General features: G+C 39.7%; 1 protein-coding gene across 1 annotated transcript; it reads left to right on the forward strand.

Moving 5' to 3' along the window:
* Positions 1 to 8730: 8730 nt before the first annotated feature.
* Positions 8731 to 11088, forward strand: LOC311047107 (uncharacterized protein). The gene is made up of 3 exons (XM_084059698.1): positions 8731 to 8933; positions 9217 to 9307; positions 10031 to 11088. Exons 1-3 carry the CDS (start codon positions 8824 to 8826, stop codon positions 10385 to 10387), a joined length of 558 nt encoding a protein of 185 aa, XP_083915824.1. The 5' UTR covers positions 8731 to 8823; the 3' UTR covers positions 10388 to 11088.
* Positions 11089 to 13526: the final 2438 nt, after the last annotated feature.

The raw sequence follows: 13526 nt of genomic DNA on the forward strand, positions 1-13526 counted from the left end.
TATTGGTATAAAAATGTAGGCTTACTTAAAGTAGGCTACCAAAAGTAGGCCTACTCATTATGCAGAATGTCCCATTTTTGCATCACCATGCATTGTGAGCTGAGCTTGCAGATCGGCTATTTTCAAATGGCCGAAATGTATGGGCTTAAGTGGTTAATGTATGTTTTGTAATAATAATCAAAATCGACATATAGCTAGCAACTAGTTTTCAAATTATTGTAGTGGAGTAAAAAGTACAACATTTGTCTCTAACATGTAGCCTAGAGTAGAAGTAAAAGTACTGAACACTGGAAAAACTACACTAAAGTAAAACAAAATACCTCAGAATTGTAAGTACAGTACTTGAGTAAATGTACTTAGTTACTTTACACCACTGGCACTGCCTCCTGGTTTAAAGATCGGGCTCAGTTGTCGCGGGCAGCGGGGAGAGCACAGTGCGCATGTGCATCTGACGGCACTTCATTAAGCCTCTCCTCTATTTAGGTTGTAATTTGGTAGTCTACTAGGACAGGAGGACTGTGCCTAGTAGTCCAAGAATTATCATTTTGTGGCGTGCGCGCACACACACACGCACGCACACACACACACACACACACACACACACACACACACACACACACACACACACACACACACACACACACCTGTGTCAACATCGTATTAATTGGGCATTAATCAGCGGCCACAGTTCTGCTGAGCTGCCTTTGTTCTTATAGTCTATCTATATGTCCATAGGAGAGAGAGAGAGAGAGAGAGAGAGAGAGAGAGAGAGAGAGAGAGAGAGAGAGAGAGAGAAGATAGGGCATGGAGATTTACATTTTAATGAGTTGCTTTTTTTCAACAGCAATATACTGTATCCTATCGAGCAGCAGCAGTTAAGTTCCTCTTCAACTGATTGTGATGGCTATAAATCAGTGTCTTGGCTTTCCTTGATGGAATACCTTGGCAACCACAGATACTCTCACTTTCATTACAGTTGTAGCCTTTCTTGTGACATTCAAAGCTGGGCTTACTGGGCTGGAGAACTCTGGAAGTGTCAGTCTGTTTGTCTGTCTGTCTGTCTGTCTGTCTGTCCCTTTCTTTCACAGAGGCAGATGCAGAATCAGGATCTGGAGCAATTAACACAGAATTTGCTGCTGTAATAGTTACCCTTGACCTTTGATGAGGCGCACAAGTCACAAACTCCTACAAATTCATTTGTGATTCATACTGTACCTCATCCAGATCGTTGCTGTCGGGTGGAAACCTCATTATGTCCAAAGCTGTTACTTTTCAAAACTATGATTAAGAAATAGCACAAATTGCAGATCTACAAGCTCAAAACGTGTTGCATCGCACTGCGGAAAAAACAAAAACAAAGTTAAAATATGGAGGAAAGAGGGTTCTGCCCAACATCAACAACATGAAAAAGACATAACACACTTAAATAATGGACTAGGTTGAAGTGCATCACACACTTCACAAGTTCACACAAACAACCCAACTATTCAGATCAATAGAGAGCATAGCTAAATCAATATGATGGGGAAGGGGAAATTATTTATTTATTTTTGGATACCTGCTGTATTTCATCCAGCGAGGGAATTTCAGTTTTCAGCTTCACCCAGCGAGCATGGCGGGGGGAGCAGTCAGGGGTTAAGTGTCTTGCTCAGGGACACATTGCTGAGAATTGAACCTGGGACCTCTCTAACCATTCAGCTATGACCGCCCAAACTTGCCACCGTAAAGAATGAGGCATTGTGGAAGGAGCTAAAAGCATGAACAATGGGCTTGCTTGTGATCTATCTATCAGTTAGAATCATAATGTCGAAGTAATACAAATGTTTTAACTCATTTTACATCTGAGATATGGTACTGTCACCATCTCTCACCCGATGGACGGTATTAAAATATCTGAGGCAATACAGGGTCTCAGTTAAAATCGGTATGCCACTATAGTGTCAAAATCTAACATATTATATTAATAGCATATTGTTATTTTTCTTCTACCGTTTTGTTTCTGAGAGAAGAAAACAAGAAACAGATAAGGGCAGTGATGTAGCCCATAACCTTAACTAGAAAACTATAAACCATAAATCTACACAATGCCACAACGTCAAAGGGCCATTCTGTAAGTTCCGGGGGACCAATTTCTCTTCCACAGCAAAAACCCAGTGGTAGATTAATTAAGCGAGCAAGGGGGAAACCACGCACGCATGCACACACGCACGCACGCACACACACGTAGGAACAAGTTTGTGCACACACAAATAAACATAACCACATGTACATCCAATCATAAAGTATCATTTGGGGCTGTGTTTAAAATAAATATAGCCCTTATGATTGATTAAAGTGAAAATGTCACATCACAGAAACATGAATCATTTACCAGAGTCTGTTGGGAAGGATTGCTGATCCAGTAGCTTTGTCTGCCCCTGTGGGGAATTACAATAAGAAAGTATCAGCAAATGCTCCTCAATAATTCCACTGGGAATACGGTTTCTTATCAGTAGGCCTACACATACACTCACACATGATGTGATGTGACACCCTCTGGCAACTCTTGACTGATTTGTCCCTCTCTCAAATATACTCACACATGCATGCAGGCACGCACGCACACACATGCGCGAGCGCTCGCTTGCACACACCATTGAATGTTTACCTCACATCAACGATTCTAACCCATGAATCTGTTTCCATGGTAACCCAACTGTCTGCCACCTCTTGAGGAAATCAGGGGACTAAAGAGCATACAGTAGGTTTGGGATTCAAAAAGCATATTGGGGATGTGAAAGGCACTCAGTAGTTTGGGATTCAAAAACCACTGACAGCGACAACATCAGCTCTTGTAGGTTGGGGGCATGTACTGTTGAACTTGGAACCCGACCAAGTGGGAAAAGCTATTTCATTTTTTTTATGTTTTATCTCAGAAGAAATGCAGTGTACCGAAGGGGAACAACTTTTGTAGGATTCGGGGGTATGAAGATGAGATAAGAAAAGCTTCAGTGATCCTTGTGGCATGAATTCCCCATGTGTTTTCTGCTATGCACTGAGGGAGTAATGCTTAATACTTACTGTTCTCAGTGTGTGGCGGTTGTGTGTGTGTGCAGTCCACTCCACATTGTAAGTCTGCACAGGAGGCTGATGTAATGGGGTATTTTCTGATAAGAACTCAATGTTCCCAAATATACAAGTTGATCCATTTTAGCTGTAGCCTACTAGCTTTGTCGGGAATTGCAGCCAAGGCGAAAAATAAATTGCACACCCTGATTTTAAGTAAAACAGAGAGAAGGCAGGAAACCTTATGATCAGAATGAATGTATGACTAGAAGGGTACAGGCACCTTGGGGATCTTATGTTGCCTTCTTGTGCATGCACAGTAGACATACACAGACATAAGCATTCATTTCACATACGGGTCTAGAGCAATGGTTCTCAAAGTGGAGTCTGGGGACCCCCAAGGGTCCTTCCGGGGGTTCCAGCGGACCTCCACCAAAACTAGCTGGTTTAATACCCACTGTAACGCTTTTTCATACTTCGGCTATTTAAAAATAGCCCATCTACAAGCTCACAACATGTTGCGATATCTGCTATTTTTGATATATTTTGAAAAAAGACACATTTTAAATCATTTTTAACGCAAATCTTTTCAGATGGGCTCCGTGGCGGCGTGGCCTAATACTTTTATAATATTTGAGGGTCCTTGACATGAAAAAGTTTGAGAATCACTGGTCTAGAGCAAGGTAAAGACAGGTGTACAAGGAGATAGAGAGCAGAGTGGAGAATATTGAAACTGAAGCATTCCATTTGGAGGAATAGGAGGACTGTAATTAGCATATTCATTAAGCAACTGGTGGATCGTTTTAGTGTGCCTAAGTGAGAGAAGAGAATGTTTTTAATTTTTTTAATTTGGCCCAGGCAATGGGTGAGTGAGTTATACCGTAAATCACTCGTTCTCGCTATCTTCTATCGGTCTCCATTGGGTCTTCCTTTACTCCGTGTGTGGGATTGTGCATGAGCGAATGCATTTTGTAAGTGTGCATCTGTGTGTGCTTGTTTGCATGGGTGCATCTCATGTTACAAATCATCTTGTTTGTCTGAGCGTAGATGTGAGCAGCAGGGTCAGGGATTATCATGTCAGACAGTTAAGTCACACACAAAGCCACCATCATCACCACACAGAGCAGAGCAGGCCCGGAAGAGAAGCAGCATAACAATGGATTCGAGAGGTTGTGACATCCTGTGGATTCTAACCATCTGCAAGTGGAATAAGGCTGATTTAGCCTACGTCCTACTCCTCCTGCCCAACACTCCCTGCTGACAGGTGCCCTGTAGGAATACGTGTAGTGACAAATATCAACACCCCCCCGCCAATCATGGGCCAATTGTGTTCGTATAGACAAAGCTGGTCCATTCTAACCCAGATGGTTGGCAGCTACTTAACGCCACCAATTTTGATTTTACTTTTACAGCAAAGACGTCTGCATTGGAGTTCCTTCTGGGGGGAACACACTGTCTTCCTCTGTCAGAGTCTATTGCTTTTCAGATTCTAACCCCTGATACATTTTCATTAGTATAAAAGATGTGATAAAGCCCCTGGAACACATTCATGATGAAATACCACTGAGGTGAGACTGATCAAGCATTCTTCTGGCATTCTGTGCATGCTGGCAGACAGGGGACCTGCTGTGTTTTGGTATCTGTCATCATTTAATGCTAACTATATAGGACTCAAGGGAGGATGTCTAAAGAAAGAAAGGCATGATGGCATCCATCCAAGATGCTGAACTCTATACACCAAGGAGCCAATTATCCTTTCTGTAGAATTGGACACAATCCAATTCCAACTGAGACTAGAATCACAGAGAAACAGCATTGTTTTTTATTTTACTTTCTTTTTACTGAACCAGAAATAGAACTTTAGCAGATTGAATAATCATCTCAACCTGAAGACGTTTCAGTAGCTTCAAGTTCATGACAGTCACATCACATTGAAAACTTTTGAATCATCCCAGGGCCCCAGTCTAACTATTTTAATTAGTTGCACTAGTATCTCCAACCTCCTCATTTAGGTGCACCCAAAACTTTTCTCACAGCCTTATTTAAGCATTACCTTTTTGTCAGTTACCATACACATGCAGTAATTTCTTAACACATTGTGTTCGAATAAAGGTGCTGATACATCATTTTGTTAATGTCACACCAAATTGTTTTTTTCAAAACACAAACTTATATTTACTTTATCTCTTTGCTCTTTTAACACCACTCCTTCTTTTCTTTATCTTTTTGCTCTTTTAACACCACTCCTTCTTTATCTCTTCGCTCTTTTAACTCCCCTCCTTCTGATTCCGAGTCTGACCAAAGATATTTAAAAAATATGTATTTTATCCAGAGAATGTGAGGACAATTACTATATTTTTAATCTATGCAAAAGTGGAGCTTACAGAGCAGATGGAGATGGATAGCATTTTACTATACAACACTATACATCAATGTATCATTTAGACAAATCTGACAACTTTTAAGGGCGTTGTCAACTTTTGCAAGGCATTGTATTGTAGCCTATAGTGTATAAACAAGAAAGGGTCTAATAACAGTGTGGCTTCCCTCTGGATCTCTGACATCATGATGTGAACGCCATGTATTTTCTTGGTGCTGATCAGTCTACTGGACACACACACACACACACACACACACACACACACACACACACACACACACACACACACACACACACACACACACACACACACACACACACACACACACACACACACACACACACACACACACACACACACACACACAAAACTGGTGCACTTGAACTCTTGGCCTGATGTGTCTGCGGTAGAGGTCTGGGTGGATGTATTACCCTTTCGACGAGCATGTTTGTGCATTGCAGCTGTCTGCTTGATGTTGCTGACACATACACCCATTTCTAGACAGCCCACTAAATAGGTGCCATACCATGAAAACCCTCCCTAAGATGTACTGCCATACTGACCAGTGACCACATTTGGCCCACAAATTCTGAAACCAAGGGCGCAATGCAGAGACGCTTTATACCACTGCCAACATGGTCTTCTTAGCAGAGGCTGATCTGTGGATGCAATCCCGGGAAGGGGATGAATCCAATACTGGGTCTTCAATGTTTTTTGTTGGATAATTACATCATTTTAATTATGGTTTATTGTACTGGTTAAAAATAGCTTTTGAACAATGACCGAAATACAAGTACCATATTGTAGGCTACTTATTTAATTAATAACCATAGGTGGAATACCGTGGAAAAGGAGAATATAAAGCTATAGATGAAGATTCTCTCCAGCCTATATGATGTGAACTTTTGGGACAATTAATTCACGTTTTTCTGTAATTAATTGCAAACTGCCCCTAGTTAGTTGACATATCGAACACTGCAGCTTAACAGGGAAATAAGCTCTGAAAAGCTCTGAAAAGCAATTCAATATTGTAAAATAATCATACCAAAATCCCCTGTTCTTCATTTTTAAATAATAATCTGCAGCAATTCTCTTTTAAAGAGTGGTAGGAGATTTTGAGTAGCAGTTCAATCTTCCAATTGCATAATTGTTAAAATGCTGCTGCCTTAAAAGATTAAGGAAAATGTCATAGTCCATGTCTCGATATTAATGAACAAAAAAAAGAGGAAAAGAGGAATGCACTCAGAAAGGATCAATTTACTTTCTGCTATTCCACACACAGAACATTTTCCACCATTTTGCATCAGTGTGTATAAATGTTAGCACTTGTTCCCCTTTTAACCACTTGAACCACTCAATGATCTATCCAAAGACATTTTTTTTGCTGTTCATCAGCTCCAACCACTGGTTGTCAAAGAACATAGAGAAGAAACATAAAAAGGTATATTAAATATTGATGCATTTGAATGTCAAGGTAATAGCCTAATTCTGTTTCCCAATTTTCACCTATTATTTAATGTAACACTGTTTTTCAATATATATATATCTATATATAATATATATAAACGCGTGTGCACGCACACACACACACACACACACACACACACACACACACACACACACACACACACACACACACACACACACACACACACACACACACACACACACACACACACACACACACACACACACACACACACACAGAGTATGGAAGAGAGAGAGATCTTATGTTCACTAGATGCAACGGATTACAATTGAATTAAACTTTCACAGTTCATTTTAAAACGTTCACAGTTAATTTATTTCTCCAAATTCTGTTTGTGTTGTGATATGTCTCTAGTATACAGGTATACTGTACATGTCTATGAGACATACACGTTTGTGGTGAAAAGGTGAAAATGATTTCACGCTAAACTATAAAGCTCTACTGACACCTATGGGACAAATATTTTACAACTAATAAAAATATTCAGCAAGACCTATCAAAAATGGATACATTCAGTCAAACCAAATGTGGACATTTAGACTATAACAAATAAAATAAAGGTTAGACACCTTTTTAATTTCAATAAAGTGTTTCCTCAATAGGCTACACATTGAAGTTCATACTAAACATGCACAGTGGTGGACGAAGTACTACTCAACCCCAGTATTGAGTCAAATATTACTAAACTACAAGTGCTTGCTTTAAAAAAAATATATACTTATGTATTCAAAAGCACATGCTTTCTAAAACACTAAAGTAGCCTATTCAAAACTACAAATGACAACGCACACTTTTTTTAAACTATATTAATGCATTTCTGTATTGGAATTCAGACATTTTCTAAACAAATTCAAAGATTATTGAGACATTTTCAAAAGAATATCAATAATAGTAAAAATGGCAGATCAACAAGCTTGGAGCTTGCAGATCTGCTATTTTCACTTTATTTTAGAATTCATAATGTAGTTTTTCCCTTCCTAGAAATGTAGAGGCGTCAAAAGAACAATATTGTCTATGAAATGTAGTGTAGTGAAAGTCATAAGTTTCCAAAACCAAATACTCAAGTAAAGTACAGATACTCAAATAAATGTACTTACGTACAGTACTGAAGTAAATGTAGACTACTTTACTACTAGTGGTGGAAAGTAACTAAGTACATTTAGTCAAGTACTGTACCTAAGTACAATTTTAAGGTACCTTTACTTTACTGGAGTATTTCCAGTATTCTTTTTTTTACTTTACTCCACTACAACTCAGAGGGAAATATTGTACTTTTTACTCTACTACAATTATTTGAAAACGTTAGTTACTAGTTACTTCATAGATTTTAATTATTATTACAAAACATTAACCACTTCAGCAGCCCTATTTACATTTTGGCTATTTGAAAATAGCAGATACAAGCTCACAATGCCTTGTGATGCGATGCATTGTGAGCTTGTAGATCTGCCAGATTTTAATATATTTTATATGCAGATACCTTGTTAAAACGGGAAATTCTGCATAATGAGTACTTTAACTTTTGGTACTTTAAGTATGTTTTGATGCCAATATTTTTGTACTTACTCAAGTAAATTTTGAGAAAAAAAACTTGTAACAGAGTGATTCTACATTGCAGTATTGATAGTTTTTTACTAATTTCTAAGTAAAGAAATGTAGTACTTTTTCCACCACTGTTTAGTGTTTACTGGCTGCCCACCACTGTACAATGAAAATAATGTGCGTTCCTTGTGCATTGCAATGTTTGGCCACTGCGAGGCGCTAACCGACAACGGTTATTATCTTTAATGCCCTCATTCCTAGTCGCCCACCACAACAACAATATGCTATGCTATGCTCGCATTACACGAGGGGATATAAAATGACTCAGTAGCACAAGTACAAAAGGTCCGTTTAGAGTAACTCAATATGTCAGAGAAGCTTAGACCATTGCCAACCTGGATGGCAAAGAAAGAAGACAAAAAAGCCACAGGAAAGGAGACACTGGGAGGAAGCAGGAAGAGAAGACGAGTTGCTAGGTAAACAAAAACGCTAAATATCGTGATTCGTGGCAAAACGCAAAACAATGTCAAGCGGCGTTCAGATGAAACGCAGCCCTTTCACTGACCCAGTGGTTTTCAACCTTTTTCATGCCAAGGACCCCTAAATTGATATACATTTGGCCGTGGACCGTACGCTATGTTAACACATTTTGCTGGGGACCCCCTGGTATCCCCCCCAAGGACCACTGGTTGAGAACCACTGCACTGACCAATATTTCGCTGACAAGTCACTAGGTTGTTATTGATCTTTGTTTTGCAGAACCATCTATTGTATGAATGAGAAAGAGCTGGTGGAAGCAGCTGTTGCATACCTCACCAGTGAAGATGCTGATTCGCCGATCGACCTTCAGGTGGCGCACTTTCTCCATATCTGTACTGAATTGTACACCAGTGGTTCTCAAACTTTCATGTCAAGGACCCCCAAATTGACACTTATTAGCCTTCGGACCCCCATTTGAAAAGATATGCCAGATATGACCCCCACAAGAGAAGATTTTTACGGCTCTAGCAGTGATTATCAACCATTTTAATTTCAAGGACCCCCAGTTTGACATGCATTACGCTACGGACCTAACCTGACACCGTCATCTGGCTAGGTTACTACGGACCCCCATTTAATGGAATTTCTATCTCTGGGACCCCAATTTATACTGTAAAATCAATGTTAATTTAACTCTCAGAGTTACAGACCCATAAGGGTCCATTTGGTTAACTATCCATCATATAGCTGGGGACCCCCTGGAACTCCCTCCCTCAAGGACCCCTGGGGGTCCTTGAGGGACCCCACATTGAGAACCAATGTTGTACACAGTACACACACACACACACACACACACACACACACACACACACACACACACACACACACACACACACACACACACACACACACACACACACACACACACACACACACATACAGTATAGTATTTTGTGTGTGTGGGCCTGTCTATGTGTGTGCCATAAGGAAATGCTGATCATGTTTAAACAGTTTATGGGCATTTACCCATGCAGTGCACATGCTGTGTTACAGCCGTGGCATCATCCTAATAATGAGTGATTCTGCTACATAGGTTAAAGGCAAGGCGAGTGACGACAAGGCGAGGAAAGGCTTTGAGAAGAACCCTGCTACAAAAAGTACAGCGAGAGACTCAACAACATCAGCTGGTCGTTCCTCTGAGGTCCAGGAGACGACATACGTTTCAGAGACCGACGACACTGACATTACTGAAGCAGAAACGGTGCCATACACCACCAGTAGCCCAGAACGCAGACGGCCTGAGGGGCACGGTTTAAGCGCCTTGTGGGATCAAATTGGTCCAGTGAACCCTGGGCTGGAGGCCCACAGGGCAGAGGAACATGCCCATACGTCACCTACAGCGGAAGCGGATGATGCCCTTCAGCTTGTGCGGGAGATTTTCTTCACCTGAGGAAGAGCTATGTTGAACTTAGTTCGTTTCTGCACTGTAAATCCTTAGCGTTCATTTAAATGTGTGTCTACATTAATTTGAAAGGGTCAATTTTTGTCACACTCAGATCTAAATGAACACTCTGCTGTGCTGTGGTCCCTAACCCTGGACCTCTGAGTCCCGTCCTGGTTTTCTATCCTACCTGGAAGTTGTATTTATCTGGCATTCTTGTCAGTCGGCCCCACGTCTACATTTGATAATGGTAACCGCTGGCCTAGTGTCCTGTACATTGACCACATGAACTAGTGTCCCTATTATGGGCATGTCATAATAAGCAAGCATTCAGCGAAAATGGCTGATCTACAATGAAGTATATACTGTAGGGTTAAAATGGTTAAAGATGAAATGTACCCTAAAACAGATGCTGTATCATGTTCATGTTATGTATTATCATGAATGGGGATGATGACAAGACTGTAGAGCTGCTCAAGTTCATATGAACATTACCCACAGTGATTTTTATAGTTAGTTAGTTTTATAGATTCATAACTTCTACTTGTTAAGAGAGTTGAGCAGCTCTAGGTTTTGTTTACTTTGTTACTTTGAGTGAGAGTTGTTTACAGTTATTAAGACCATGGAGTAAGGCAAGGAAGTATACTGTATTTGTATAGCACATTTACAAACACAAGGTATAAAAAGGCATTCAATAAAATAAAGCAAAGAAATAATAATCTGAAATGTGTAAGCTAAAATGTTTTGATCATAAAAGCCTGGAAATAAAGGAATAGTTGGTGCAATCCTCAAATAATATACTCTACTATTTGTGGCTTAAAAACTAAACCCTGCATCAGCAGTAGCAGATCTACTAACTTCCCCCATAATTATTATTTTGTTTTAAATTTCGGTGAAAGGTTAGTAGATCTGCCACTTCAGGATTCATTATGTAAATGCAGGAACATGTGTTTGGCCCTAAAGCATCGAGTGATTTAGATAAGATGGATAGATACCTTATTATCCCGCGGGGGACATTCAGTCGCCCAGAGGCGGCACAGCAGTTAAGGTTACAGAGTTGCAGGTAAAGGGTAAAGTAACAAAAAGAAAAAGTACTGTTGTGTAGAGCAAGACAATCTCTAATATGTTTAAATCAATTCTATGACTCACTGGAAGCCAGTGCAGACATCTGAGAATTGACATAATGTGTAACATGTTCAGCTTTCTTAGTTTTATAACTCTAGCAGCTGCATTCTGAATGAGCTGTAGGCAGCTGTCTGTCTTTTTTGGGGAGACCTGAGAGAAGGCCATCGGTGGTGGAAGAAGAACTCAAATTCTTCACTTAAAGGGATATTTCTCTTTCAAACATGTTTGGGTTCATTTTAACATCTACTCAGGCTTTTGTGAGCACCCCAGATTGCAGACAGTTTTTACGTTGCTTGATTCAGTGTTTAGATATTTGATATTTTTTATCAGACACGTCCCCTTCCTATACAAACCCATTGTAACTTCAAACTCCATTTTAACCATGTTAGACTTATTTAAAACACACATCCTTGGTTCTGGTGACCAATATTGTCCTTTTAATACATGAGGGGCATGTTTTCAATGGTTTCATGGTTTCAATTACTTTTTTCATTGATTTTTAAATATTTTTTGGGAAAATTTCAAAAAAGAAATACAATAAATGAAAAAAGTAATTGTAAAGACACAGTCTCCTCACGCATTAGAAGGAAAATATCAGCCACCAGAACCAAGGATGTGTGTTTTAAATAAGTCTAACATGGTTAAAATGGAGATTGAAGTTATAATGGGTTTGTATAGGAAGGGGCCGTGTCTGATAAAATTTAAATCAAATATACTGAATAAAGCAACTTAAAAACTGTCTGGGGTGCTCACAAAAGCCTGAGTAGATGTTAAAATGAACCAAACATGTTTGAAAGTGAAATATCCCTTAAGTAAAAGTAGCAATACCGCAAAAGAAATAAAGGCCTGTATAAATAAATGTACTTAGTGAAATCAAAATATATACAGTACCAAAGTAAAACTATTATGAATGGCCAATTATACAAAAGAAATGAAGAAAAGAAAATCAAAACATTTCAAAGCTTTTAGCAGATGTACAAGTTCAGCTTAGTACGGATTACAAAATAGTACAATATTTGCCTCTGATATGTATTGGAGTAGAAGTGTCAAGTATTGAAAAATGGACGTACACAAGTAAAGTATAAGTACCTCAAAACTGTAAGTACAGTAGCCTACTTGAGTAAATGTACTTAGTTACTTTCCACCACTGGAGACCATAATAGTGGTCTAACCTGCTGGAGATAAAAGCATGGATACGTTTTTCCAAGTCTTGTTTGGACCTGAATGCTCCAATTGTAATCCTGTAGTGTTTGCTTTATGCAGTAACCTAGTGTGTCATTCCTGTTTTCTGTCTCCCAGGTTACTTACTACCATGAATGCAAACCTCGCCAAAATGTCACTTAAAAGCTACAAGCTATCACTATCATATTGTCTCTGTCGGGTGGAAACCTCATATGTCCCAAAACTGATACTTTTCAGGATTCCAAATTCAAATGTAGCAGAAGCTCAAAACGTGTTTTTTTGCGCTGCGTTTCGAGCTTGCAGATCATTTGTGTGACACTGTAATATGATCAAGTGGGGCATTAATTTACGGGGAAAAAAACACCAAAAGTTGAAATATGGAAATAAGAGGTTTCTGCCCGATAGCAACGACTTCAGGCAGTTCTACTTGTCAACAAGTAGGTGTCTTACCAGACACCAGAGTCTACATTTCTCAATGGAGAAGGAAGATCACCTCCAACCATTGTGCTTGTTGTGTATTGTGTGTGTAAATGGACTGCATTTACTCAGCACCTTTCTCCAAAGCACTTTACAGTGTATTTCATATTCACCCATTCACACTCAAGGACTTGCTCAAGGAGCCATGAGCTGGTGATCGAACCAGGAACCTTCTACCTCCTGAGCTACTTCCGCCCCAATTCTTTTTTTTCTCTCTCTAAATTTAGAGTAGACAATTATTTTACCCCCTTTTTCTCCCCTATTTAGTCGTTATGCCATTTAATTCCTCCCCACACACATTTCCGTGTTGTTACTGCTGTTGTATCCTACTGACTCACCTGCCAGTGAGGAGCCCCCTGCGGGA

This window comes from Gymnoscopelus microlampas (assembly GCF_963454915.1).
Source record: "Gymnoscopelus microlampas genome assembly, chromosome: 6".
Classification (NCBI taxonomy): Eukaryota; Metazoa; Chordata; class Actinopteri; order Myctophiformes; family Myctophidae; genus Gymnoscopelus; species Gymnoscopelus microlampas.